The sequence below is a fragment of the Nyctereutes procyonoides genome, unplaced genomic scaffold, assembly GCF_905146905.1.
Source record: "Nyctereutes procyonoides isolate TBG_1078 unplaced genomic scaffold, NYPRO_anot_genome, whole genome shotgun sequence".
Lineage (NCBI taxonomy): Eukaryota > Metazoa > Chordata > Mammalia > Carnivora > Canidae > Nyctereutes > Nyctereutes procyonoides.
This window is the reverse complement of record NW_026575051.1, coordinates 66,107,278-66,132,683: the sequence shown is the minus strand read 5'-3', so window position 1 is coordinate 66,132,683 and position 25,406 is coordinate 66,107,278. Positions and strand designations below refer to the sequence as shown.

The following is a 25,406-nucleotide window of genomic DNA, read 5'->3' as shown; positions in this document are numbered from 1 at the left end:
CAGAGCTCGGACTTGACAGCTGCACGACGTGAGGATATCCGCTGACCCCGCGAGGCGGAGGAGCGCGCTTCCCCGCGGCGGCCGGTCCAGCCAAGCCAGCGCTGCAGGGCTTCAGCTTTCCAACCGTGTGTGTGTGTGTGTGTGTGTGTGTGTGTGTGTGTGTGCGTGTGCGTGTGCGTGCGTGTGTGTCTCTGCCAAGAGGACTGCCCTGCCCCTTGGGGGAGCAGAGAAGGGTGAGTTGTGCCCTGCGTCGGCCCAGAGAGACGCTCTGTGGTTCCAGATGTCGCCGAGGCCGCTGTGTTTTCCCGACGACTCGGTGTCCCTGGTTTTCTTCCTCCCACGTGCCTCGTTTTAAAAGCGACGAAGCGCTCGTGGGGACATGCCGACGGGGAACTAGCCGAAGGCGGCCCAAGGAGACCCTCCCTCCGGCTGTCATGGCTGAAGGGGACAGTGAAGGGAGATGGGACGGGCTGTGCAGTAGAGACCCGAGCACTAGAGAGACCGCGCTGGAAAGCATCAGGCAGACGGTCTTGAGAAAGACCGAGGATCTTCGCTGGGTGAGAGAGGCGCCTCTTCGTGCACCAGGCGGGCTTCCACCGCCGGCGGTTTCTTTGGATGGGTTGAATAGACTTCTCGCTCGCCTGCTTATGCTTTCTCGGAGATGTCCCTTTAAAGACGTAAGAGAGAAGAGTGAGTTTATTTTGAAGAGCGTCCAGGTAAGGAAACATTGTGATTGCAACTGTCCGCCCGGCGCAAGGGCAGGTTTACTTGCAGTCACTCCCTTTGTATTGTTGGCTCCTAGTAGGTGGTTCTGCGAGCCCGTTATGGATTCATTCCACAGCCCGGGGTGGCTTGGAAAGCGTGCAGTTTTGGGGCCCAAACTGTACAAGATGAGCTTTAAAGTAAAAGCCATTTTCAGATAAGAGTAAGCAAGTACTGTGTTTCTAGAGAGTTTTGGTTTTTTTTTTTTTTTAGCAGAAACTGCATTCCTCTAGGAAGACTGTGAGACAGTTACAGTTAATCGCAAGTAAAGACTTGCTTTTTTTTTTTTTTTTTTCCTTGCATTCATTTTTACATGTTGGAAAGTGACAGCCAGGATGCTTTTCACATCGTTACAAACGATATTCTGTGTGGATGGTTTCTCACTTGCAAGCCTCTGAGATGATAAAGCGTATTAAGTGTTCCTTCACTAATTCAGGATAATTGGTCAGTTTTCTCATGTTCTTAAAAACAAAACAAAAAATCAGGGTCTGTTCTCTAGAGGCGACCTTTTTTTTTTTTTTAATGAATCACGTAAAATAATAAAAGCCTAGATTAGAAAAGGAGGTAACATTTTAAGATTGAAAAGTTGAACCCACGTTGAGTAGAATGGCAGAAACACTCGTGGTAAATTACTCAGTTTTCTCTGCGTTTGCCTCAATTGCATGATTTTTCTTTTTCGCATAGGCATCTTTTTAAGTTTTCAGTGCAACAGATTAAAAATGTTAATTTTCCTCCTGTTCTGTGCATAACCAATCTGCCCAGTTTTATTGGAGGACTTATCAGAAGGGTTTTATTTTGACTTTTTTGTTTGTTTAGAGAAAGTTTGTTTTTAGATCATAAGAATGGTCAGTAACACTGCTGGTCAGTCTGAATTACTCCACGTGTTGAAGTCATTTATGAAAAGCTCTTAAAACTTATAATTCACTTGGGTGTGTGTGTGTATATATGTATATGTGTATGTATATATATATATATATATGTAAGCTAAGATTAATAGTTTTTTCTATTTTGGTTGGTTTAAAGCAACAGAAAAAATAATCATGTTCATAAAATGAAGACTGTTTAAGATCTTGGGATAGTTCTTCCCACAAAGTTTGGGAACAACCATTACAATTCATTTGTCCAGAGTTACCAGAGAGGAATTAATTTTCTAGATACCTAAGACTTTTAAGCCTTAAAAGTTATTTCTCTATTTCTTAGACTGCAGTGTCTACAACCACCATTATGGATCATCATCAATCACATCGAGTACTGTTGTTTAGCTGAGGGTGAAGTGTATAGGGCTATATGATCCATTTTTTAAAATATTTGTGTTCGATTTTTAATAGTTTTTCTGTTCCTCCCCCTTACTGTCAACATACTTTTCACTTTGGTCTCTCCTGAATCTTTAATTTTGTTGCTTATTTATATTCAAATAGAAAAGCAGATAACCAATTTAGTTCAGAATTATATTGAAAACAGAAGTAATTAGGCTCTGGGGAGTGCAGGGTCAAAGGACTGTGATATATTGGTAAGTAAATGGGTACTGGAGTCAGACCTAGGCTCAAATTCTCCTCCTTTATTAATGTGCCGTATAACCTTGGACAAGTTACTTGATCTCTCTTAGCTTGGATTTCCACATCTATAAAATGGGAATAATAACATGGAGCTGTTGTGAGAATTAAATGAGATGTAAAGTGCCCCAGTATAAAATGAATGCTTCTCTCCTTTTTCACAAGTGAAAGACATAGACCATGTGATATATATTTCAGAATTCACTCATCCTGGAAAAAAATTCAAGAATCCCCTCCACTGTGAAGGTTTTCCATAGATTTATATTCTTTTTTTTTTTTTCATCTTTGCATCTGTTGCACTTAATTCTTGTTACTATTATAACAGGCACTCTTATGTTGTGCTATAATCACATGTTTATGTGTCTGTGACCCCAGGAGGGCCTTTCAAGTTCTCAAGAGTACTGGCTGGGACCTGGAAGCTACTAAATATCCAGTGGATGAACAGATTTATATTTGGCTACTTTTTATTTCTTATCAGCCTGAATAAAGTTATCAGAGTAGGGAGTTTCCATCCCCACATCATTCATGCATGCCTTCACATAACAGATGTTTATTGAACCCCCCGGTGAATGCCATTCTAAGAACTAAGAACCAGTGATGAACAATTTGGACATCTTACTGGAGACAGATCATAGGGAAGTAAACAAATAATGTAATTTTAGTAAGGGGAGACTTCCCTGAAGAGATGACATTTAAGCAGAGATTTGACAAATTAATAGATATAATCCAGGCAGAAAATGAAATTTGTGAGGGGGACATTCCACACAGAGGGAACAGTTGTGTGAAGACCTCATGGCAAGAGAGCTGATGAGTTCTAGGAAAGGTAACAACACAGTGTGGTTGGAGCATATTTTTGAAGGGAGAGTGAAAGCTTCAGCACATTCTCTGTAGTGCGAACTGGCTCCAGTACTAGCTCCAGTATTAGCTCTACAATGTTAAATAAGTTGCATAATTTCTCCTTGACTCAGTTTCCTCATCTGCAAAATGACGATGATGCTCACAATGAGAATAAAATGAAGTAACGCTTGCAAAACATAGTGCAGTGCCTAGCACCTAAGAAATGCTCAGCGATATCAGGAATTCTTACTGTTTATAGGCAGGAGTTGGATAACAGAGGATCTTGTAGGCCGAGTTAAGAGTGGTGGACTTTATCCTAGTAACAATTGGAATCCCCTGAGGGGTTTTGAGCAAGATGATGATATGATCCATGGTGTATTAGGAGGATTACTTTCGGAGCAACACGGAGACTGAATTTCAGGGGTCAAGAGTGGATGTGCAACATCAGTTAGGTTATTCCACTAGTTCAAAGCAAAAATTATGGTGGAGCAGGATATAGTAGGAAAAGTGGGAAACAGTGAATGGGTTTGGGAGATCGCTAAGAGTTAGTAACCACAAGATAGGGTATTGAACTGGATACAGGAGATGAGGGAAATAGCAAAATCAAGGATGCTCTCCAGTTTCCGGCTTGAACTACTTGGCGAATAGTTCAGTCATTTCCTGAGACAGAAGAGATGTAAAGGGTCAATTTAGGAGGAGTGGTGAGTTCTCTCTTGGATGTGTGGAGATTAAGTTTCCTATGATACATCTGATTAGAAAAAGCTTCTGAAGGGATTTCTGCCCCTGCTGCTATAGTTGTAGTCCTGCCATTGTTATCTGTCACTTCCCCGTCCTCCACCTTGATATCCATCCTCCACATAACTGCAGAGACATTTATCTAAAATGAGATCTGATCTTGTTACTCTCCTGCCTAAAATCCTTGAGGATAGAATTTAAACTTAAGAATGTCACGTAATGTCCAGAGTCATCTGGCTTCCACATTACTGTTCTAGCCTCACATGGGAAGCCAAATAATAAAATGTAGTGCTCCATAATGCTTTCTGTTATATGTTAGTAAGGCACTAGAAGCTGAACTGACTATGCAATTCCTGCAGCTGTTCCTGCTCTTCATTGCTGTAAATCAGCTCAGAGGTCTGGTAGTTGGGAAAAGAGTTAATAGGGCAGGGGTGGGATGGATTCAACTCAAAATGACTAAACCTGTAAAAAAAAAAAAAAAATTGGCACATTGAGAGAGAGCATTCTCTGTATTCCTGTTCTCAGTTTATTGATTTCACATCAGCATATTTACATCTATTGAACACACTTTTGAGAACTGTTCTGTGCCAGGCACTGTACGGTGGACTGGAAGATCAATAAGACCATTCCCTGCTTTTGAGGGAGGTCTTCTATTCTTGTAGTAGGCTTTATTTATGCTGGGTTTGTTGTTGTTCTAAATCCCTTAATACCTTTTTGATATGTTTGATTCTCTAAACAAAGGAACAGATGTATTAAAACTGGTTGGATACATTAGTATAGTCTATGGATGAATTGTAGTCTTTATGATGCATATAATTAAGGGAGGAATGTGACTGTGTGATATTCATCAAAAGATTATGAGTGTTCAAAATAGTCAAGTACTTTTCTAAGAATGGTCATTTGATCATTTTCATTTCTGTACTGTGAAAAAGGAAAACTGTTAAAAATTTCTTATAAGCTTGCCAGCAATTGCAATTAATTAACACTATCTGAAAGTAACTTGGCTTTAGAAAATTTAGAATAAGTAACAAATAGTAATATATCTTTGTTAAGTGGGGTGGAGGAGGCTTTCATTTAGTGAAGTAATTGTTATCCCCCACCCAAGGAGAAATGAGTATGATGAACATTTCACTTTTTAAGAGTTGTAGTTAGAGTATCCATTTGCTATCCAGTTTGGGTAATACATAGTTTGTAGGTTTAACAATAAGAGATTTATTATTTAGCATAATAAATATTGAGGTTGGGCAATTTCAAGGTTGGTTGATTGGTTCATTACCGAAGTACATTACCTTTTTACCTTCTATCTTTCTGCTTTCCTTTCCTCAGCATAGCAAGTACTATTTCTGCTCATGGCGAAAAGGTTGCCTCAACAGTTCCAGGTTCCATGTGCAGTCATGACCCATCTACAACAGAGAAGAAGGGTTTTTTCACTTGTGTCTATCAGGGAAGAAAGGTTTTTTTCATAGCCTCTAGCCGACTTCTGTCAGTTTTTATTGACTAGGGTTGAGTCACATGCCCTTTTCTAAGCTAGTCATTGGCAAGGATATTGGGCGTTTCTCATTTTGGTTTGGACTAATCTGCATTTAGCCCCTGACAGCCAGGACACCCCCATCACTTGATCAAAAAAATTTCTATTGGTGAGGAAGAAGGGGGACGGAAAGCAGTCAAGTTTATTCAGAGGCTACTATATTAGAACTGATCTAATATCTCACTAGGTAAAATATTGTTTTGGTCTAGTTATAATTTAGATTATATTAGGTTAGAAACATAATTTATAATGATGCTATAAAATGTAACATGAGATTAGGAACATTCTAGAAGCAGATTTGGCCTTTTAAATTGTTTTGATTTCTTTTTTACTGCTATATGTAGTCAAAGCCAAAAGTTTTAGGTGGTGCATCTCAACCAAATTCACTGCAACTCCTAGCCACAGCAAATATGAGAGTCTTCTTTCAGTATTTATACTATCTTTCTTCTATATCCATTACTTTCTGGCATTTCTTATTTTACTAATATGCTGAGAACTCAGTCCCTTTCCTTGAGAAAGCCTTCCTGACTTCTCTATTCCTACCTTTGACCACTTTCTTTAGTAGCTTTTTGATCTCAGTGGAGAATGCTATTTCCCCTCAGGTTGTCTCTGTTTCTTTAGATGGAGAATGTGAAGAAACTGAAGGCAGCTATTAACTTTTTTTTTTCCCTAAAAGGTTTGCAGACAAAGTAATAGCTTATCTTTTTTTTTTTTTTTAACCCCACTGGCTTACAGGATGAATCATATCTGCACTATCTACCCTCAGTGTCCTCTTTATAATATATAAATACATCCTGTCCCCTTCCTTTGTTCTGACTTTCAGAAAGACTGAAACTAACAAGGATACTCTTTTTTTTTTTTAAATTTTCAGATTTCAAATATTTAATTCCTGTTACAGTGCCCCAGATGGTCTCTAGCATGGAAAAAAAAAATCTCAAAATGATTAATTCAGAAATGGGGTTTTTCAACACACTGTTTAATTTATAAATGGGATATAGTGTTTTGTAGAAAAAAGGGATGTTAAACTCTTGCTTATTAGATTCCAATTTAAGGTCGTGGGTTGCTCATGACTTCAGGAAGGACTGTCTGAAAAGCAATAGTTCAGCTTAATTAGAATTATTTTCTCATCTTAACACTTTGTGTCCTTAAACTGCTATTCAGATCATCCATGGAGTGGAAGAATTAGAAAATAGGTGTGCTGTTCTTTTTTAGAGTTATATTTTTTTCCTTTGGGTGGGTGACCATTAGAAATTTGTAGGATATCTTTTAGCCATCTGAATAGAAAATAAATTAATAACTCAAACAGCTTATGGATTTGCTGAAGCTGACCTGACAGAAAGTAGACATGGAATCTTGCATATAATAAACTGTTAACAAACATTTAAAACTTTGACACAAAAAGATCCTATTTGGTATCATGTCTTAATCATAAAGGATTTTCAAATTTGAAAACCGACAGTGTTCGTGTGGAAGCAAATTAACATGGATTGGAGGAACCATAGAAATCGGGACATTTTTAGAACTTGTGAAAGGACAGGGGAAATGAAATGCTGGGGGCGTGGGGGAGGCAGTGCCTAAAGTGCATGGAAGGATGAAAAGTACTGCTGGAGGTACGTTAGCACCAGGCGAGCTTTGCCACCAATTTTAATCTCTTCTTTGTCGCAGTTTCTCAAATCAGTCTATTTTGTCATGCCATATGGTAAAATACTTGCTTTTTAATGGAAGTCAATGGAAAATAGGACTTAAACTTTTCTAGACCACATTTATTACGTTAAGTCAGATCTTCGTTGACCTTGATAAAATTACCAAGTACTCTATGCAGGCACAATGTACTCAGGCGCATCAGAGAGTTCTTCAGAATATTTGATGATGGTATTGTTGGGGGCATTGGGCAGTCTGGAAATAGAAGTGTGACAACCTCAGCTAAATAGGCATGCTATGGGAACATTTCATGCTTTGCTTCTTTTTTCCTTGTGGTTACTACACCAAGTTAAACTAGTGCTGATAAACATACATTTATCATAATGTTTGTGTATTTTTTTAAAAAGTCGGTTAAAAGATGTTTACTTTTTAAAAAAGCTTTTTCACTGGTAATAGTTAGGAATTTTGTAGGGTAACAATTTAGACCATTTATTGGATCTTTCCAGTTGGCATTGTTATTGTTAAGTTTGTGTTACTAGTAGACTGTCACAGTTTATGACATTTTTCAATTTATAAGAAAAAAAACTCATGTGAAATTTAGCAACACAGGAATTACCTGTCTTATGTTCTAATCTCTTTTATATAACAAAATAAGAAAATTTTATTAGATTACAATGAAATATGTCACTACCTTAGAAAAATGAGATATTTTTAGTTTTATAGTTTATTCTTACCCCATTTTAATGTGGTAAATAGGTAATTTTAATTTAAAAAGGTAGTTTCATAGATTTATGAATTATAATTTATTATTATGAAATATTCATACATTATTTATATTATAAAATTACCTTAAAACTTCTTAAGCTTTTAAACCATACTAAAGGGAAAGAAAATATATATGTGAAGTTTGTGGGTTATCCAAATCAACTTTCATGTATACATATTAAATGAATACTCTTCATTTAAACAAATAAAGTAAATAGTATTCATTTAGCGTTTTAACTTAAAAAATTATTTAAATTGACAAGTTAATATACTATTTAAAAATTCATCAATTGTATGTGTAATATTCAGTAAAGTCTAGTTAGAATCACTCAAAGTAAGCATTTACTGTTTTGATACTTAAGTGTTTGACAGGCATTGCACACTCTTAAAATTTTACATGATTTCATTTTCTAGCAAGTTGGCAGGTGTTAGCTGTCTATAATTATAACTGAGTAATTTTTCAAATGCTATTCATAGCCTAAACACAGCAAGATATTCTTCCAATCATGTGATAAAGACCAAGCCTTGCAAAATAGTGGTAGAGTGATATGTTCAGTGGTACTGAAGGACATATTTAAGAGAAGCCTTTCAAAAGTAAAAAGTGATTTAAGTGATAGGGAGAGACTTTTTTCACAAACCAGGGTTCTCTCAAAGATACAGAGATTATACCTCACCAAATTAAGAAGTGTCTACTTTTTCATCTAACAAGTAATGTATGCATTGGCAGACTTAAATTATAAAATATAACCTGTATTGATTCAGTTTTGTTGATGACAGAGGTTCTGAGTATAAGAAAGAATTAAATTTTTTTTCCAAGATTTTATTTATTTATTCCTGAGAGACCCAGAGAGAGAGAGAGAGAGAGAGAGAGAGAGAGAGAGAGAGAGGCAGAGACATAGAGGGAGAAGCTGGCTTCATGCAAGGAAGCCCGATGTGGGACTCGATCCCCTGACCTGGGATCATGCCCTGAGCCAAAGCAGATGCTCAACTGCTGAGCCACCCAGGCATCCCAAGAATTAAACTTTTTTTGAGACAGTATAGATTTTACCATTTGGCCTGTGAATTATTTCTTCTCATTTCATTTATTAGGTATTTGTTGTGTACTTTCTCTGTGCCAAACACCATGTTTATCTGCCTTTTGACATGTCAGAAGAAAGGCTGTTTCACTTAATTTTAGTAATGATTCTGCTTAAGAATTTCTTGATTTATTTTGTTTTCTGACTGTTCTAAGCATACAGTCTCACATTGACTAGAGATATTACTTCAGAGTAATTTAAAGATCTTACTGGGAAAAAAAAAAATAAAGATCTTACCGGATTTTCTTTACCAGCCATATGCTCATGAATAAACCTCTCTAGTCTCAGTTTCCTCATCTGTAAATTTACATATTTATCTACCTTATGATTTGATTATTAAAAAGATCATATTGGTAAAGCACTTTGTTACCTACAAATTTATTTATGAATAAATTCATTGAGACTACTTATCTATAAAATGAGGGTAAGAATAATAATACCAAACTCAGGATAGTTTTGAGAATTAAGTGAGTGTGTTAAGCATAGAAGTACATAGTAAGTGCTCAATAAATATCGGTGATGATGATGGTGATAAGCCTGGTCTTAGGTGGTTTAGTTAATGAGTCAAACTCCGAACTGGCATTATAGTTCAGGATTTTTTTTAATATCCCACACTTTGTATCCACATATATTAACACTCCTAATTGCCTTTTGTACATTGAATTTTCATTAAAAAGCTGATTAGTGCTGATGTCCAACTTTAGCACAGGGTGCTTCTAACCAACCACTGCCCCAAGGTAGATGTTTGGCTTGCTCAGAGATTTGCCGTAGTGGTGATGGCAGATTTGTAGCATCCATTCCCTCCTTGGAGTCTAACACAAATACTAACTCCCTCCTTGGAGTCTAACACAAATAGTCTGCTATTGTCAGGATGGCACCAGCAGGGAGCCAGCAGGCAGCTGCATGTGTCATCCAGGTGGTCAAGTATGAAGAGGTCCTTGGCCAAGGCCTTTGCTTCGGTATTTGGACAAGATCAGAGTATAATTGTCAAGATCATGGGCTTTGGAGTTAGTCAGACCTGGCTTTAAGTCTTGCTCTGCCAAACTCTGTGACCTTGGGCAAATTACATAACCTCCTTAAACCTCAGTTCCCTCACAGAGTTGAAAGGATTAAATGAGGTAACATGTGCAATGCTTACTGGAATTCAGTAAGCATTCAGTGAATGTTAACTATTAATATTCTGTCCTGTCTCCACAGTGCAATAGAGATGGAAAATTGAGCCCCCTGGCACGATATGCTTTTTAGGGTACCCCAAGTTTGTGGGCAACTGGGAAAATATTCACCGACTTTCCAGGTTCCCTGGCCCAGAGGATAGCACCCTAGAGGAAAAAACACCTCTAGGAAGCAAATTAAGGATTTTATAAATACTGTTTTAGCTTTAGCTTTCTGGGAACTGGATTCCTCCCTTGATATCATGTTAGTCTATTATTCCACTTGTGAGCATTTGACTTTCAAATACATCTCCAGGGACATGTAATATAGGAAAAGCAAATCATGACTTGTATGCCAATGTTGTCAGTAAGCAACTGAATCTTCTATGCTTGGTAGATTCATGGCTGATAACTCAGGCAAGTTATCTGCTGCAGGGACTGCTAGCCTTGAAGGTCTACTTGAGAAGATTAGAGCTGCGCTATCCGTGTTCCTTCTCTGCTCCCCACATGGGATCCTGACAAATTATTAAACTGAAAGTCCCCAAAATAGTCCCTTCATTCTTGCCAGGTAACTGGTCCCACTTAAGACAGCTAGATGTGATTAAAACAAAGTAACTGAGCAAAAATACTTTGCCAAAAAGATACCTCAAGAAAGGTAATGGGGCTAGAAGAGATTTTGCACCATGTTAGATTTCTTGAATTTGCTTGGTTGCATGTGGTTGGTATGTGTCTTTGGGACTCCTCCTAAGCTGCCATGCCTGTCCCCCTTAAAATCTGTCATGGCATTGGAACCAAGTAATCTTAAATCATCTGCAGCAGTCTTTTAATCTTTTTAGTTTGGCAGAATGTATACTTTTGAATGTGGTAAGAAATGGGCATTCTTTATGGGAAGCCTAGTTCTTAGCCCTTTTCATATATTAATTCATTTAGTCTTGACAACCACATTGTAAGAGTAGGTATTATTATCCCTATTTTATCATGAGGAAAAATCAGGGTCCAGATAGGTTAAATAACTTGCCCAAGGTATTGTAGCTAGTAAAGGAGCAGGTTTCATACCCAGGCATTGAGACTCCAGAGACCACACTTTTCACCATTATACTGCACTCTCTGAATAAAAACTTAATATAAGGCTCCTAGCAGTGAAAATATTTTTTTAAAGATTTTTATTTATTTATCCATGAGAGACACACACAGAGAGAGAGAGAGAGGCAGAGGGAGAAGCAGGCTCCATGTAGGGAGCCCGATGTGGGACTCAATCCCGGGTCTCCAGGATCATGCCCTGGGCCAAAGGCAGATAGATGCTTAACTGCTGAGCCCCCAAGATGTCCCTATTTATTTGTGTGTGTGTGTGCCAAATTAGTTTACCTTTAGGATGAAATGTAAAACTTTGGTATTTTTAGGGGAAACTACATTCTTAGACAGTAAATTGCACACCAAATTTTTATTTAAACCCTGACCCATCTTGAAATTGCCTTTGGAACCTGATTAATGTCATGTTTCATTGTCCTGTGTAATTTTTATTATATTGTCATTATAAATGTCAACTGATTCCAAGGAGACTCTGGACTGTGATCTTGGAAATATGGTATATGAAAGATTTATTTTTATTTCAGGAGATTACCAAGTAAGATGATTTCTTTAGCAAATTGCCTAAAAGAAAATTTGGTATATTTCCATGAGTAATAGATTCAAGGTTAGCTTTGAATGTTAAAAGAGCATTCTCCTAGCTAGTTCATTGTTGCCATGACAGTGCTGGCAGTGTGAGTGTTGTAGTAACTCCTTGCAATGATCTTATTTTAGACCCTAACGTTTGCAGTGTCAAACATCCCCTTCCCCGCCCCATAAGTAACTCTAGTGGAAAAGTACTGGTTTTCTAACTGGCTTCTGGCTTTGTAGCTGAAAGACTGCACTATTGTGGGCTTAAAAAAAAAATAGTGTAGGAGTGTTGAGTATTTTTCCTGTGGATTGTGAATGTTTGAAATTTCCTAAAATATGGTATTGCATTACATGTCATAACAGCAAGTTGTTTACAGCTAAAATGAAAAGAGGCCTCGATTGTCCTTTTAGAAATCAAGCCCAGATTATCATTAGTTAGAGCTCATATAGAAATCATTTTTCCGTTTGTATATCTTTCATGCATACTTTAAAGCTTTTGGATTCTTTTATTCTATTATTGTGGAAAATTGGTATTGGAACCATAAAGGATTATGTTTAAATAGTATAAAAAGGTACTTTTTTCTTACCCTTTCCATAGTTCAACATTTATCTGATCAAAATGGAACATCTTAATCTTGATTGCCAAAATTGTGAAGTGACTTAAGTTATATAATGATTTTAAGAAATTACTCAGTTTGAATTATGTACTTAAATTAACATAATTGTTGAGGTAGTTTTAACTTTGTTGCCTGTATGTTGCAAATTAAATTTTAAAATACTTCATTGATATTTTCTAATTGTAAATCCCGTCATAATTATACTGGTAAGCACAATATACTTTCAAATTCTTAATAGTGCCTGCATTTTCTATAATTTTGTATACCACTTCTTAGGTCAGAGTTTTGATATCTAAGGCATGTGCCCTAAAAGTTTAGTAAGCAAGATAAATCAAAATGATTTTGACAATGAATCTTGTCAGAGAAGATGGAAAATCTAAATACTATACTTCCTTAATTAGTAACAGCTACTAACAAATAATTCCATTTGCTTTTTTCCTAAATGCTCCACCAAAAGTTTAGTTCATCTTCCTTAGATGCTGAAGATTTAAGTAAACTTTGCACAATTGGGCCTATATTGAGTATTGGAGAATGGATGGATGTAAGGCAAACTCTTTTCTTTCTTTCTTCAGTTTGACATATCAAAGTAATTTTCTAAACAAAAATTTGACCCCAAGTTGTTTGGGCTTTTCCAACACACAATGAATATTTTAATCTTGATTTTATTTTATTACTCTCTTCAGTGCATTATATTAATATCTCCTTAGTGGTAATTATTAAGATTAAGAGGAGTCTAATTCCAATCTACATTAGTTTTTAATGGCTGCTTCTTTGAATTTGGGAGCTGGTGTGTTGAAAAATGTGAAGAGTCAAACCTTAAAATATTCTGTTATTTTAGCACATGTTTATATCAAATGCTTTTTATTGGTTGGAATGAAACTAAATGATAGTTTGTGACTTTCCCTTTGTTGAAATACTTAATGATAGGGTTGCTTTGTTTTCCCCGGAACCCCACAGCACCTCTGATTGACCTCTGTCTCCCCATCTAAGGCTGAAATAAATATACTTTTTAAAAGTAAGAATTCATTTTGAATCTTTCTTTGTGCCTGACACTGTTCTGGCACTGTGGGGGATATAAAAAGCAATAGAAGACAACCACTACCCTTAAGAATTTATCAGTGATGTAGAGGAAAAAAATTAAGAGCAAATCAAGGCTGTGACTAAAAATGTTAAATTTTATGATAACGTGTTGACAACAGTGCAACTGTTGTTAAAGGAATGTATACATAATGGCTCCACATCTAGGGAATCATCTGAAAGATTTGTGTATGATGACAATCACTGTAGTGCTATTTAGAATATAAATGTATTACCTATATGTATTTTCATATAAGTGGGTAATCTGAATACTCAGTAGTTAAATTATGGGTTAATTAAATTATAATACCTTTATAAAGGACTATTTTACAGTTATTGAAAATTCTTTTGAAATATATTTATTAGAAAAGATTATGTATTTAAGTGGAAAGGAAATTTTTATAGTGGTGCCAAATATATATATATTTTTATAGAGGGGGAAAAAGGCATGCACCACATGTGATAGAAGCACCAAATGCAGTACCTGCACCAAATTATTAACTGTAGTTCTCTTTCAGAGTAGGATTATTGGAAATTTTAGTTTTCCTTTTTATAATAATTATTAATACTCAATTTTACTGAGTGCTTACTATGTGCTAAGCATTGTTATAAGCATTTTGGTTATAACATGCAAATTTCAGGTGGATTATAGGTTTTGAGGAAGATCTGTTCCCCAAGCAAAACAAACATGCAAATATGAATGCACCCCCTTGTTATAAGATTAGAATAGGTTTCTGATTTCTTTGGCCAAGGAAGCAGAACTTCTCAAAATCTAGGCTTTCTCATTAAGAAGCAGTGCTTTTAGTCTTCCTGGACACTGCTTTCCTTGGCTCCCAGGCCTAAGGGGTACAACCACTAAAGACATTTTCTGGTCACACCAGATCTACAAAATTCAATTTTTGCTATACTGTCACCTTTTTATATTTGGGGTTTATATCCACATTCTGGAAGAATTTATACAAACTGTTTATGCACTTTCTTTGAAGGTCCATTTCTCTGCATTATCTAATTTTATACCTACAACAGTTCTCTGAGGTGAGTCTTACATAACTGAAGTAGTGAATACTGGGAGGGCAGGAGGCATATCTGACTCCTAAATGTCTGTGTTCTTAAACATTAATCTGTTTTCCTATAGCTTTTTTTTGTTTTGTTTTGAAATGAGCATACGTTTTTACATTGAAAAATAACTTAAAATAAGTGTGGAAAAATTACATGATATATAGAGTGCTATATTAATTCAGAGCAAAGAAAGATCAGGATGGGTTAGGATAATAAAGACAGCTTAATGGAGCATATAAATTTTAATGTAATAATTAACTTGTCTCCTCAACTCATCTGTTTACACAAGTATACACTCCTTCTATCTCCAGCATGCCCAAACCAAGCCCCTGATGACTGGCTGGAAGTCATTAATGCTCTGTTCTACTTCCCTGCGAACTAAGTTTGGCCTCATTTTTGTTTCCTTTTGTGGCCCCTTTTTATTTTCCTTTTGCCCTCTGTCAGTGCATGTATGAACATATAACTATGACTTTTGTCAAAGCTCCTTCTCATTATGGTGTTGGGCATTATAAATAGTTCCAGCTTGGCAGTTTCTACGTGGTAATACCACGTAATTTAGAGATTGAGATGTCCAAAAGAGTTGTAAAAATTACATTAATTATATTTAAAAACTAATTCAAAAGAAGTAAAACTAGGATCTTGAATCTTGTCTGAGGAATTAATCTTACAGCACAAACCAGCGCTGATACTCAGCCAGGACTCACTGGCACTACAGTACTTGTTAAAATACTGAAGTATTTTTATACCAGTTGATAAATGGTGAATAGAAACTGCAAAAAGGAATAAAATTAATATACATAGGATGGGTGGCTTATCTTAGAAACCCACACATGCACTTAGATTCCAAGATGGTCTGGTCACTGAAGCCAGGAAGTTTCCCCCTATGCCCTGTTATTTCCAATGTTGAAGGTACAGAAGCTCTTGGGTAGGGGAGAGAGACCAGGCTGGTGAACTAAGGAGAACCTAAGGAGAACTAAGGAGAACCTATAAACCCACAAAAGAAGTGCCCAGTTGTGCCAAGAAGAAAAGCAGGGCACAGGCCTTGACAGTAACTGGGGAGACTGCCACAGTTGGGGGGTGGTGGCAAAGACTGTCAGGGTATGGTCAGTCGGGTGGCCTTGAGCAGCTTTTTTGTTTTGTTTTGTTTACCAATTGAATTAGTTATCCATTGCTTCATAACAAATTTGGTTGCTCAAAAAAATACACATTTATTATCTCACAAAATGTATGAGTTGAGAATCTGACTACAGCTTAGATCTCTGCTACACAATCTCCCATGAGGCTGTCATTAAGGTATTAGCAAGAGCCATGGTCTCAACTGAAGGCTCAAATGGAGAAGGATGTGCTTCCAAACACATAGAATTCAATTCAGTTGACCAGATTCAATTCTTTGAAGGCTTTTGGATTGAGAGCAATCTAATTGATTGCAGGCTGCTTTCAGTTCCTTGCCATGTGGATTTCTCCATTTGCTTCTTCATAAAAAGCATCTGAGAAGAGCCAGAGAGAACCAGCAGAAGAGTTCCAGCAAGACAGAAGTCACATTTTTATAATCTGATCTTGCAAGAGACATGCCATCACTTTTGCCTTAATCTGCTCATTAGAACCAAGTCATTTATCCAGCCCATACTCAGGGGGAGCAGATTACACAATCGTGTGAATACCAGGAGGCAGGGATCAATGAGAATCATTTTTAAGACAGCCTGTCACAACAACAAATCTCCTGAAGTTAGGGATTGGGCAGAGTGGAACTCCCTGCACACTGTGAAGAAAGTTGTGATTTATATTGTATGCCCAGAAACCTAATGAAGGCCTGAAAGAGACTGGTCCAGCAGGTAATAGTATGAGCCCAGAGTCTGTCTGCTTCCCAACTTTGCAACCGTTCTCCACTTAAAGGAGCCTCAGACCACCAGTCTGGCCACGGATGCCCTTCCCCAGGTCTGGCTTCTTCACTGGCTGGGACCCACCAAGGCTCAGTTGGAGCAGCCTGCCCAGTGCCTCTAGCAGCTTCTTGATATTCTTTCATCCCCACAGTCCCCCATGACGCTTCTGCCTCCCCCCCCCCTGCCCCCGCCAATTATTCCTGTGCAATCTTAGGCAATTCCCTGTTTCCCATTCTTTGTGCTAGAAGGAAAACAGCATTGGTCTAAAAGGTGGGAAGTGGCAAACATCTTTCATCATTCAGTGACTAATGACCTATGAATCACATCTCAGTTGTGCCTATGATTTGAAGAGAAAAGGAATTAAAGGCCAAAACTTATGAGCGTTCTCTAATGAATAATGAATGAGATTAGCATAATTGCAAGTCCAAATTTTTATTCAAATCTTCCAAACCAACCAAAGTTGGTATACTTTCCTGTCAATTTAGTAGTATCTGAGAGGAAATAGATAATAATTTACCTTTTTTCATTTTATAAGCTTCAGCTCCTTAAAGATTTTGGCTATTGCAGAACCAGATTAAAATGATTACATAACTGATAGCAATTTAAAAAATTTTTACTCCACTGAATACTGTTTTTTTGAGGCCAGGGCTTTTCAATTGTAGGGAAAGCTCTTGGTTTAGTTTTTTAAAAAAATCATTTATCATTTTCTCATATTTGTTTTTAATGTATTGGACAAATATTTGATTACAATTGAAATATTTTCGGTGATCCCTGTGTGGCTCAGTGGTTTGGTGCCTGCCTTCAGCCCAGGGCATGGTCCTGGAGTCCCAGGATTGAGTCCCGGGATCGAGTCCCACGTTTGCATGGAGCCTGCTTCTCCCTCTGCCTCTCTCTCTGTGTGTCTCATGAATAAATGAATAAAATCTTAAAAAAAAAAAATTGAAATATTTTCCATATTATATATATGCACACACACATATATATATACACACACACACTATATATATACTGTATATACTTATGTAAAATCTCCAAATGCTAGCAGTGGTTATCTCCAGGCCATGGTTTGTGTTTTAATACATTTTTCCAAAATTTTTATAGTGGGTACTTCTATTTCTTCTAATAAAAACCAAAAACACATGTTCAAAAATAAGAGAAAAATAAGTTCAATAATACCACTTCCTATTGATAAGAGGATAACTTTTATGGCTATCCATAAGTTAAAGAGAACTTCAGTATACCTTCTGAATTGTTCTAATAATGGCATATGCTAATTTTAAAAGCTGCAGTTCTTTAATTTCCTTTAAAGTTACCTTTCTTTCAAAGACTTTGGATGTTGATAAAGCAGATTTTTTTCCTAATGGATTTTGCATTTATGAGTTTTTTTTCTTTGCCTACATCACACAATAAAAATTTACTCCAAATTTTCATTTATTATAGTTTTTATGAACACTAGATGGCACTCTTGCTCAACTGAAAACTAGTTTATTTTTACTATTTTGGTGCTGTGGGCTTTAGAAGAGTTGGGTGTGCAACTTAAGAAAACTTATAATTTCCATTTTGTTTTAAGGGAGGGAGTTTGGAGAGAAAGGGAAAGTTTACAAGTTTAAATAGCTGAGCTTACCTAGTTTAGTTTTTCCATCTCTGCAGAAATCACCATATTAATATGAATTAGAATCTCAGTCATTTCACAAATACTTATTGAGCACCTGCTATCTGTAGGCACTCTTTTAGGCTCTACATACATTAGTGAGAAGAAAAGATAAAAATCTACCCTCATAGAGCTTACTAGTACTTTGACTTTTTTCCTCTCATACTTTCATTCACCCATTAACTCATTTAGTAAGAGGAAGCTGAGGAACAGAGAGGTTATCTGTTTTGTCCCTATTCACCTAGGTTGTCTACACAGTGGAGGTGGGATTCAGATTCAGGCATCTGGTCTCCAGAGTTTGTTCTATTAATCTCAACACTATACTGCCTTTCAAAACTAAAGAATATTTTATTATTGATTTTGTTAGTACAAATGATATAAATTTGCCTGTTCATTTATAATTGTTCCCAGATCTATTAAATTCAAATGCTAATACCATTTTTATTGAAAAAACACTGACTAAATACCTATTTTTTTAAAGTATAATTAACATACAATGTCATATTAGTTTCAGGTGTAAAATACTAATTTTTTTTTAATGGTTCTGCAGTCAACTATCATAATCTTAGCTCTCTTACAAGGTAATGTAGATCAAGTCACAAACACAGCTAGCCTTTATTTAAGCATCCTTTTGGTCCTATTAAAGCTCTTTGCCTTAGCCTTGTAATAATTTGGATATGTATTAATGAGAGCTCTACCAGATTGTGGTTCAGTTATGAAACATTAGGGTAACATGTATCAAAAGTTATTATTGGAGCACCTGCTTGGGACAGTCAGTTAAGCTTCCAGCTCTTGGTTTGGATTCAGGTCATGACCTCAGGGTCCTGGGATCCAGCCCTGTGTGGGGCTCGGGGCTTAGCACAGAAGTTTGCTAAATTCTCTCTCTCCCTGTCTCTCTCCTCGCCACTGCTCATACACTGAACACTCTCTCCCTCTCTCTCAATAAATAAGTCTTGTAAAACCAAAAAAGAAAGATACTATTTTACTTGCCTGGTTGCTCTACTGTGTTGTTTTATATTTTAGTAGTATTCTGTTTAAAAGAAAAAGAGCTCAGCAATACAGTATGAAACTTAAAAACAATATAGAACCTTAAATCATTTCTTAGTAGTCTAGGGATGCATTTCATGATTTTTGGGGAGGTGGGGACAAATTTACCTTACTCTAAAAAAAAAAAAAAAAAGCTATATGTGGCCTAAGATAATTTAGAATTATACTTATATTTCTCAGGGACCAGAGTTGTACTGAACAACATTCTTGTTGTAAGCCACTGAGTACAGAGGGAAAATCAGCCACCATAGAATAAAAATATATTGATGACTAATTTATACACAGGTAATCAATAAATAAAACTTGCCTTTAGAGAAGCTGAAATAAGTAGTTCTTAATAGCTAGGCCCTTATTCTTTTTTGCTATAGAACTGTTTTAGATAACAAAACTGTGTTTGAAATGCTAATAGTTAGAGTTAACTGTCTTTTAATTAAATAATTAGTAAGAAAGAATCACTCTTGTTCTCCAGGGAGTTGAAGGAATTTTTCAGAGCAGAGATTTTGGAAGATGCAACAATTTAGGGTTTCTCAGATTGAGGATTATGTCTTTCCTAGGAGCCTGTGTGCCTCTTAATTGAATGCAAAATTGTATACAGTAATGAGCATTTTTCTTAGGAAAGAGCCCAAGTTTTATCAGATTATCAAAGAGATTATAACCCCAAAAGATTAAGAACCACTAGAGTGACCTACTGACTATTAAACTTATCTTCCTTAAACTTTAGAGAAAAGTTTAAGTGATGGAAATTTGGGAGTTTTAAACCAACAAAAGGAAAATCTTACTGATTCAACTTTGGCTTATCCCTACTGGTCTGCTGACCCTCTTGTGTATGTCTGATGGTATTGGTACTTGAGTTATTTGTGATGTTTGTCCTAAACTAGCAGACCCACACTTGATAATCTAGATCTTAAAAATTCAGGTCTAAGCATAATACTCTCTAGTACCCTCTAGTACCATTCACATTGTTGCAAATGATAAAATATCATTTTTTGATGGCTGATATTCCATTGAGTATATAAGATAATTATCACACAATTTCACTCATATGTGGAATTTAAGAAACAGAGAATCATAGGGGGAGGGAGGAAAAGATAAAATAAGACAAAAATCACAGAGGGAGACAAACCATAAGAGACTCTAACTCTAGGAAATCAGTTGAGGGTTGCTGGGGGGAAGATGGATGGGGGGATTGGACAACTGGGTGACGGGCATTAAGGAAGGTACTTGATGGAATGAGCACTTGGGTGTTATGTGCAAGTGATGAATCACTAATCTCTTCCTCTGAAATGAAAAAAAAATTAAAGTCTCACTTTAAGAATGTTAGAACACAGGATGCCCAGGGGAGCCTGGTAGAGCTCCAGCCCTCATGTAACACAAGCAGGAGGAGATACATATGCAAGCCACAGATTTTGGGGTTGTGCTTTTCCTCAGTAAAAGTTAATCAATACAGAAATAGGTAATAGATTGCCAGAGTCCCTAGCCTGGATGTGCCGAGCTGTCTAACCTTGGGCAAGTTACTTAGCATCTCTTAGATTTAGTTTTATCATCTGCGAAACAAGACAGTAGCACTTCCTGTCACTGAGATAACAGCACCTTTATCTCTCTAAGGTACTTAACACAGTTGCCTGCCTTAGTACTTAATGTGGCGAACAAAAGAAAACACTAAATCTATCCTTGCATATGCCTCAGTTGTTTAAAATAACACCTGTTCTTACCTTCTAGCTCCTCATCCTGATTTACTTTTCTTCTTAGTCTCAAACACTACCTGACATTATTTATTTTCTTGTTGATTCTGTCTACCTCTTATAGATTGTAAGCTCCATGAAGATGGACGCCTTTCCTTGTTCACTGCTGGGCTCTCTAGACCAGTGGTAGCATATACAAACAGATGTCCAAATAAATATTTGTTGAATGAATGAACAAAGGTTAGCTATTATCATTACCTGACAACTTCTATCTACTCTCCCTCCCATTTGCCTGGACCAACTGCAGCTTCTTTTTAAGTGATGTGGGTAGGCCTGAAAGAAAAGTCTCCTAACAGGCTTACCTGAAATCACCACTTAAATAGATGCAAGCCTCAAGAGGCAAGGGTTGGGAGTGGTTACTGGAACCCTGTGAGTTACAGCTATAGAAGAAGGCTGTCTGCCTAACAGGGTCTATGGCCTTCAGTAGAGGAATATACTCATCGCTAGCCCTCAGCCTGGCAGGGGGAAAGTGGGGTAATGAATATCCTGACCTTCTTCCTCCTGCCCTTCAATTTGTTAGTGTCTCCCATTGGAAGAACCTAATTATAAGCCAGATGGCAAGGGAACCCCAATGATATAATCTGTAGGGGTGAGTGTTCTGAAGCACACAATGAGGTAGAATCGGTCAGAGAGAGGATCTGGAGAGACAAAATATCTAGCATACCTATATTTAGGAAGACATCTTAATGAATGGATCGGGGTTGTGAAAAGAATAGTTCTTTGGGGGTAATCTGGTAGAAGAAAACTACAAAATAAATTGCTCTGGTGAGTAGTCAAGATGAGAGCAGTTATGGGGGGGAGGGAATTTTTTGTGACTTAGGTACTGAGAAACAAGGGAAGAGAGATAGAGTCTAGAGAGGGAGGAAAAAGGGATATAGCTGTTGGAATGATGATCTGCCAATGAAATGGATCCCTTTGAAGTATTTACATTCGTTCTTGTGTTCTTTGAATTTGGAGGACAATCATATTGCATCCATTTTTAGAGGATTTATTCTATACATACTGTAGTTTTTTTTTTTTTTACTTCCAAAATGTTTATTAACTTCTACATTCAATGGCTATGTATTATTAGTCATGCTTTGGGCAATGATGGTGAAGTGGGCATTGTGCAAGGAGAGTGACATGAGAGCTCAGGGAGATGAGTTGGGTTACAGTGCGGAAGAGCCCACAGTGAAGGTAAAACTGTCCCTTTGTTCCCAGGTAGACTCGATCTCTGTGGATGAGAGGGGAATTTGTGATGAGTGGGGAGACATTGAGGTTCAAGTTATTATGTTGAAGAATAAGGCTGAACAGTGGGACATCCAGATTGTAGGCTTCTGGGTTTATATGATCTTTTATTCATCAGAAAAGCAACTAAATTAAGTGTTATTGGAATGAAGGGTTAAAAAGAATGAATTTTTTTAAAACTAAGGAAACATAATTGATGTTAATATTGCAATTGAAAGAAATAGGTATGCTAGATATGGTAAAGCTTCCCTGCTGAAAATTTTATAAACTGGGTGGAAAGGTAATCAGATTAGAATATGTAACAGAAGGGGTGCCTGGCTGGCTCGGTTGGAAGAGCAGGCCACTCTTGATCTTCTGGGTCATGAGTTCAAGCCCCATGTTGGATGTAGAGGTTACTTAAATAAATAAATAAAACCTTAAAAAAATAAAAGAAGATGTAACGGAAAACTCACCAGATACAGAGTGAATCAGCAAAGGTACGCCAGAGAAATGCAAAGGGAAAGCAGTAGTGGTCATTGTAGTAATCTCAAAAGGATCTCAGGATTCAAGAACTTGTTAAATGTCATGACAGTGAGTTTCCAGTAAAGATGTGCAATTCCTCAGCAGTCCTCCCCCAAACTTTCTCTTGATTGCCATCATCTCCTTCATGAACGTTTCCATATCACCTTCATCCCCTCCCTTTGCATCATTGGAGTATGCAGTCATTGAACTGCATACTGGGTAAGGCCCAAGGGGAATTTGGAGCACATTGTTGGTCTTTTACTTCCTGCAGCCTTCTGGCCTTCCACCACCTCAGGTTTTCTCTTTTCTACATTCTCTGCCTTACTTTCTCCCACCCTACCCCCAACCCCTACAGCTCCTGCAGTCGTTTCTTTTTAAACAATTACTCTTGAGCCTATCCTGGCAGTTGTTTTCTCTCTATCTCACATAAATGTATATGCATTTCCACCGCAGCTGACAGACCTTTTCCTGTCCCCCATCTTCAGGCCAGAAGCCCACTCAACCTCTGAGGGCAGTGGGGAACTGGGACAGTGACCAAGCGCCTAAGGGCAGCTTCTCTCTGGTGGAAGGTTTTATTGCCCATTCACTGAGCACAATTTCAGATGTCTTTTTTTTTCCCCTGAGGCCAACTATGAAGTACATTTCAGAGTTTACAGATGGGGGGGATCTCTAGAGCAATTGTATATTTACTTTCATGTTTTAAATTAATGTTGCAATATGGCTATTCTGTGTCTCTGTCTCTGTCTCTCTCTCTCTCTCTCTCTCACACACACACACACACACACACACAGCTTTAAAATTCTTTTATATGACTGCCAGTGGTGTTTTAGGCAAGGACAAAATTCTGTTCATGGCCTCACTTAATTTATCATTCAAACTGGGACATTTGTTATGAGAAGATGGGTTATGATGCCAGGTCAACAAGAGTTAGCCAGAATGAATAGTCACCCTTCCTCTAAGGCCCTGCATGGTCTGGCTGCCAGTGACCTCTGAGCCTGACATCTTGCAATGTACTCTTCCTTGTACTCTTCCCAAATGGTCCAGGGTCACAGGCCAGCTGCAGTTCCTTTTTCCAGTGTACTGTGCTTCAGAGTGCTTACTATTCACTAGAAAGTCTCTCTACCTGCTTTTCCCTCCCCCTGGAAAGAGCTTCAAGTCTCTCTGTTTCACTTAATAAACTCCTCCTACTCATCTTTGAAATCTCACTCAGTTGTAACTTCCTCAGGTAAGCAGCCTCAGACCTCCCTGACTAGATCCATTCTCTCTACTCTTCAAAGCACCATACTTTCATCACTTTTGGTTCTTGGATCAATGTCTGTCTTCCACTAAAGTAAAGCTTCACGTAGGTAGAGACCATGCCAGGTTTTCTCATCATTTATTTCTCCATGAATAGATGGACCTAGTAAAAACTAAAAAACAGATTAATTAATTTAAAGTGGAAAGTGAAGATCAAGTTTACTGCAGAATATTTAGGCGAAATCAATTCTCATATGTTCCATTTAATTTTTGTTTAAACAATACATTTATATTTATAACAAAGTTTAAAATTTAAAAATTTTTCCACTTTTATATGTTATAAAGTTCCAAAGTCACTAAATTTGTTGAAAAAAAAGTTTTTTGGTCAGGCCTCTTTTTTTCTTTATATAACATGCCTTTCAATTATTTAAGTCCAATATGTGGAATCAGATGTGGTTCACAAGTATCTATATTAGTTCAATGTGTTTTTTTTCCTAAGGGAGCTTTAATTTAGAAAAGACTTGCTGCTCTTAGATTATGTGCATTTGAAAATCAGGTGTACATCTGAGTTATAAATAATATGTGTAAAGTATTTCCAAAAGTTGAATGCATTTTTAAACAAAATGTTAACTTTCTGAGTAGCAATTTTAATTATAAATTAAATCAAGCCTCATACACATTTATTGTATTAACCACTTATTATATGTATTTGATTTTTTTTTTTATTTTTATTTACTTATGATAGTCACAGAGAGAGAGATAGAGGCAGAGACACAGGCAGAGGGAGAAGCAGGCTCCATGCACCGGGAGCCTGACGTGGGATTCGATCCCGGGTCTCCAGGATCGCGCCCTAGGCCAAAGGCAGGCGCCAAACCGCTGCGCCACCCAGGGATCCCTGTATTTGATTTTGAAGTCAGTCTATTCTGATGAAAAGATTGGGAGGGAAGGTTAGAGTGTAGTATATACTTGCCCTCCTGAGACATTGAAAAAGGAAAGGAAAAACCTATGATTATTCCTGATTTTCTTGGTCACTTGTCTTAGGGGACAGATCGCTACCTTCCAGTAACAAATTTTTCAGAGACTTTCTAGTGGCTCATTGACATAATCAGTACAGATCTCATTTAATCGTAATTTAAATATCAAATTATTCTGTGTAAAGGAGAATGGAGCATCCTACAGATGCTGTACTCACTTTAGTCATTAATGGCCTGCTTTTTGTGACCCAAAAAGCAGAGAGGGAGAGAATTGTCTTTGCCTTTAAGGGATTTTCCCTTTAAAAGAGATTAGTTCACTGTCATTCATATTTATTTTCACATGATGCTTTTCTAAAATCTTTATAAAATTCCACAGTACTGAACTAATCCATAGAAAGGGTAGAATGTATCTTTTTCCATTGGAAAATGACTTAGCATTTGGAAATTGTCAAGTTTTATAAACAGATTCCTTAAACTGAACTAATCCATAGAAAGGGTAGAATGTATCTTTTTCCATTGGAAAATGACTTAGCATTTGGAAATTGTCAAGTTTTATAAACAGATTCCTTAAACAAAAGGTGTAATTGCTTTCCTCTGGATCAGGAATGCATACATGAAGTGTTAGTTTAAAAATGCTGTTACAACATTTCTTCTAATACGTATCTTAAAAGTCCCCTGTTAAGTGTTTTAG

General features: G+C 37.1%; 1 protein-coding gene across 1 annotated transcript in view; it reads left to right on the top strand.

The window, feature by feature from the left end:
* Positions 1-204: 204 nt before the first annotated feature.
* SESN1 (sestrin 1) overlaps positions 205-25,406 on the top strand; it is a 102,158-nt gene continuing 76,956 nt past the window's right edge. The window contains exon 1 of the mRNA XM_055330170.1: positions 205-716. Within this exon, the coding sequence (XP_055186145.1) occupies positions 435-716 (282 nt within the window). The 5' untranslated portion in view covers positions 205-434. The remainder of the gene's footprint in view (positions 717-25,406) is intronic.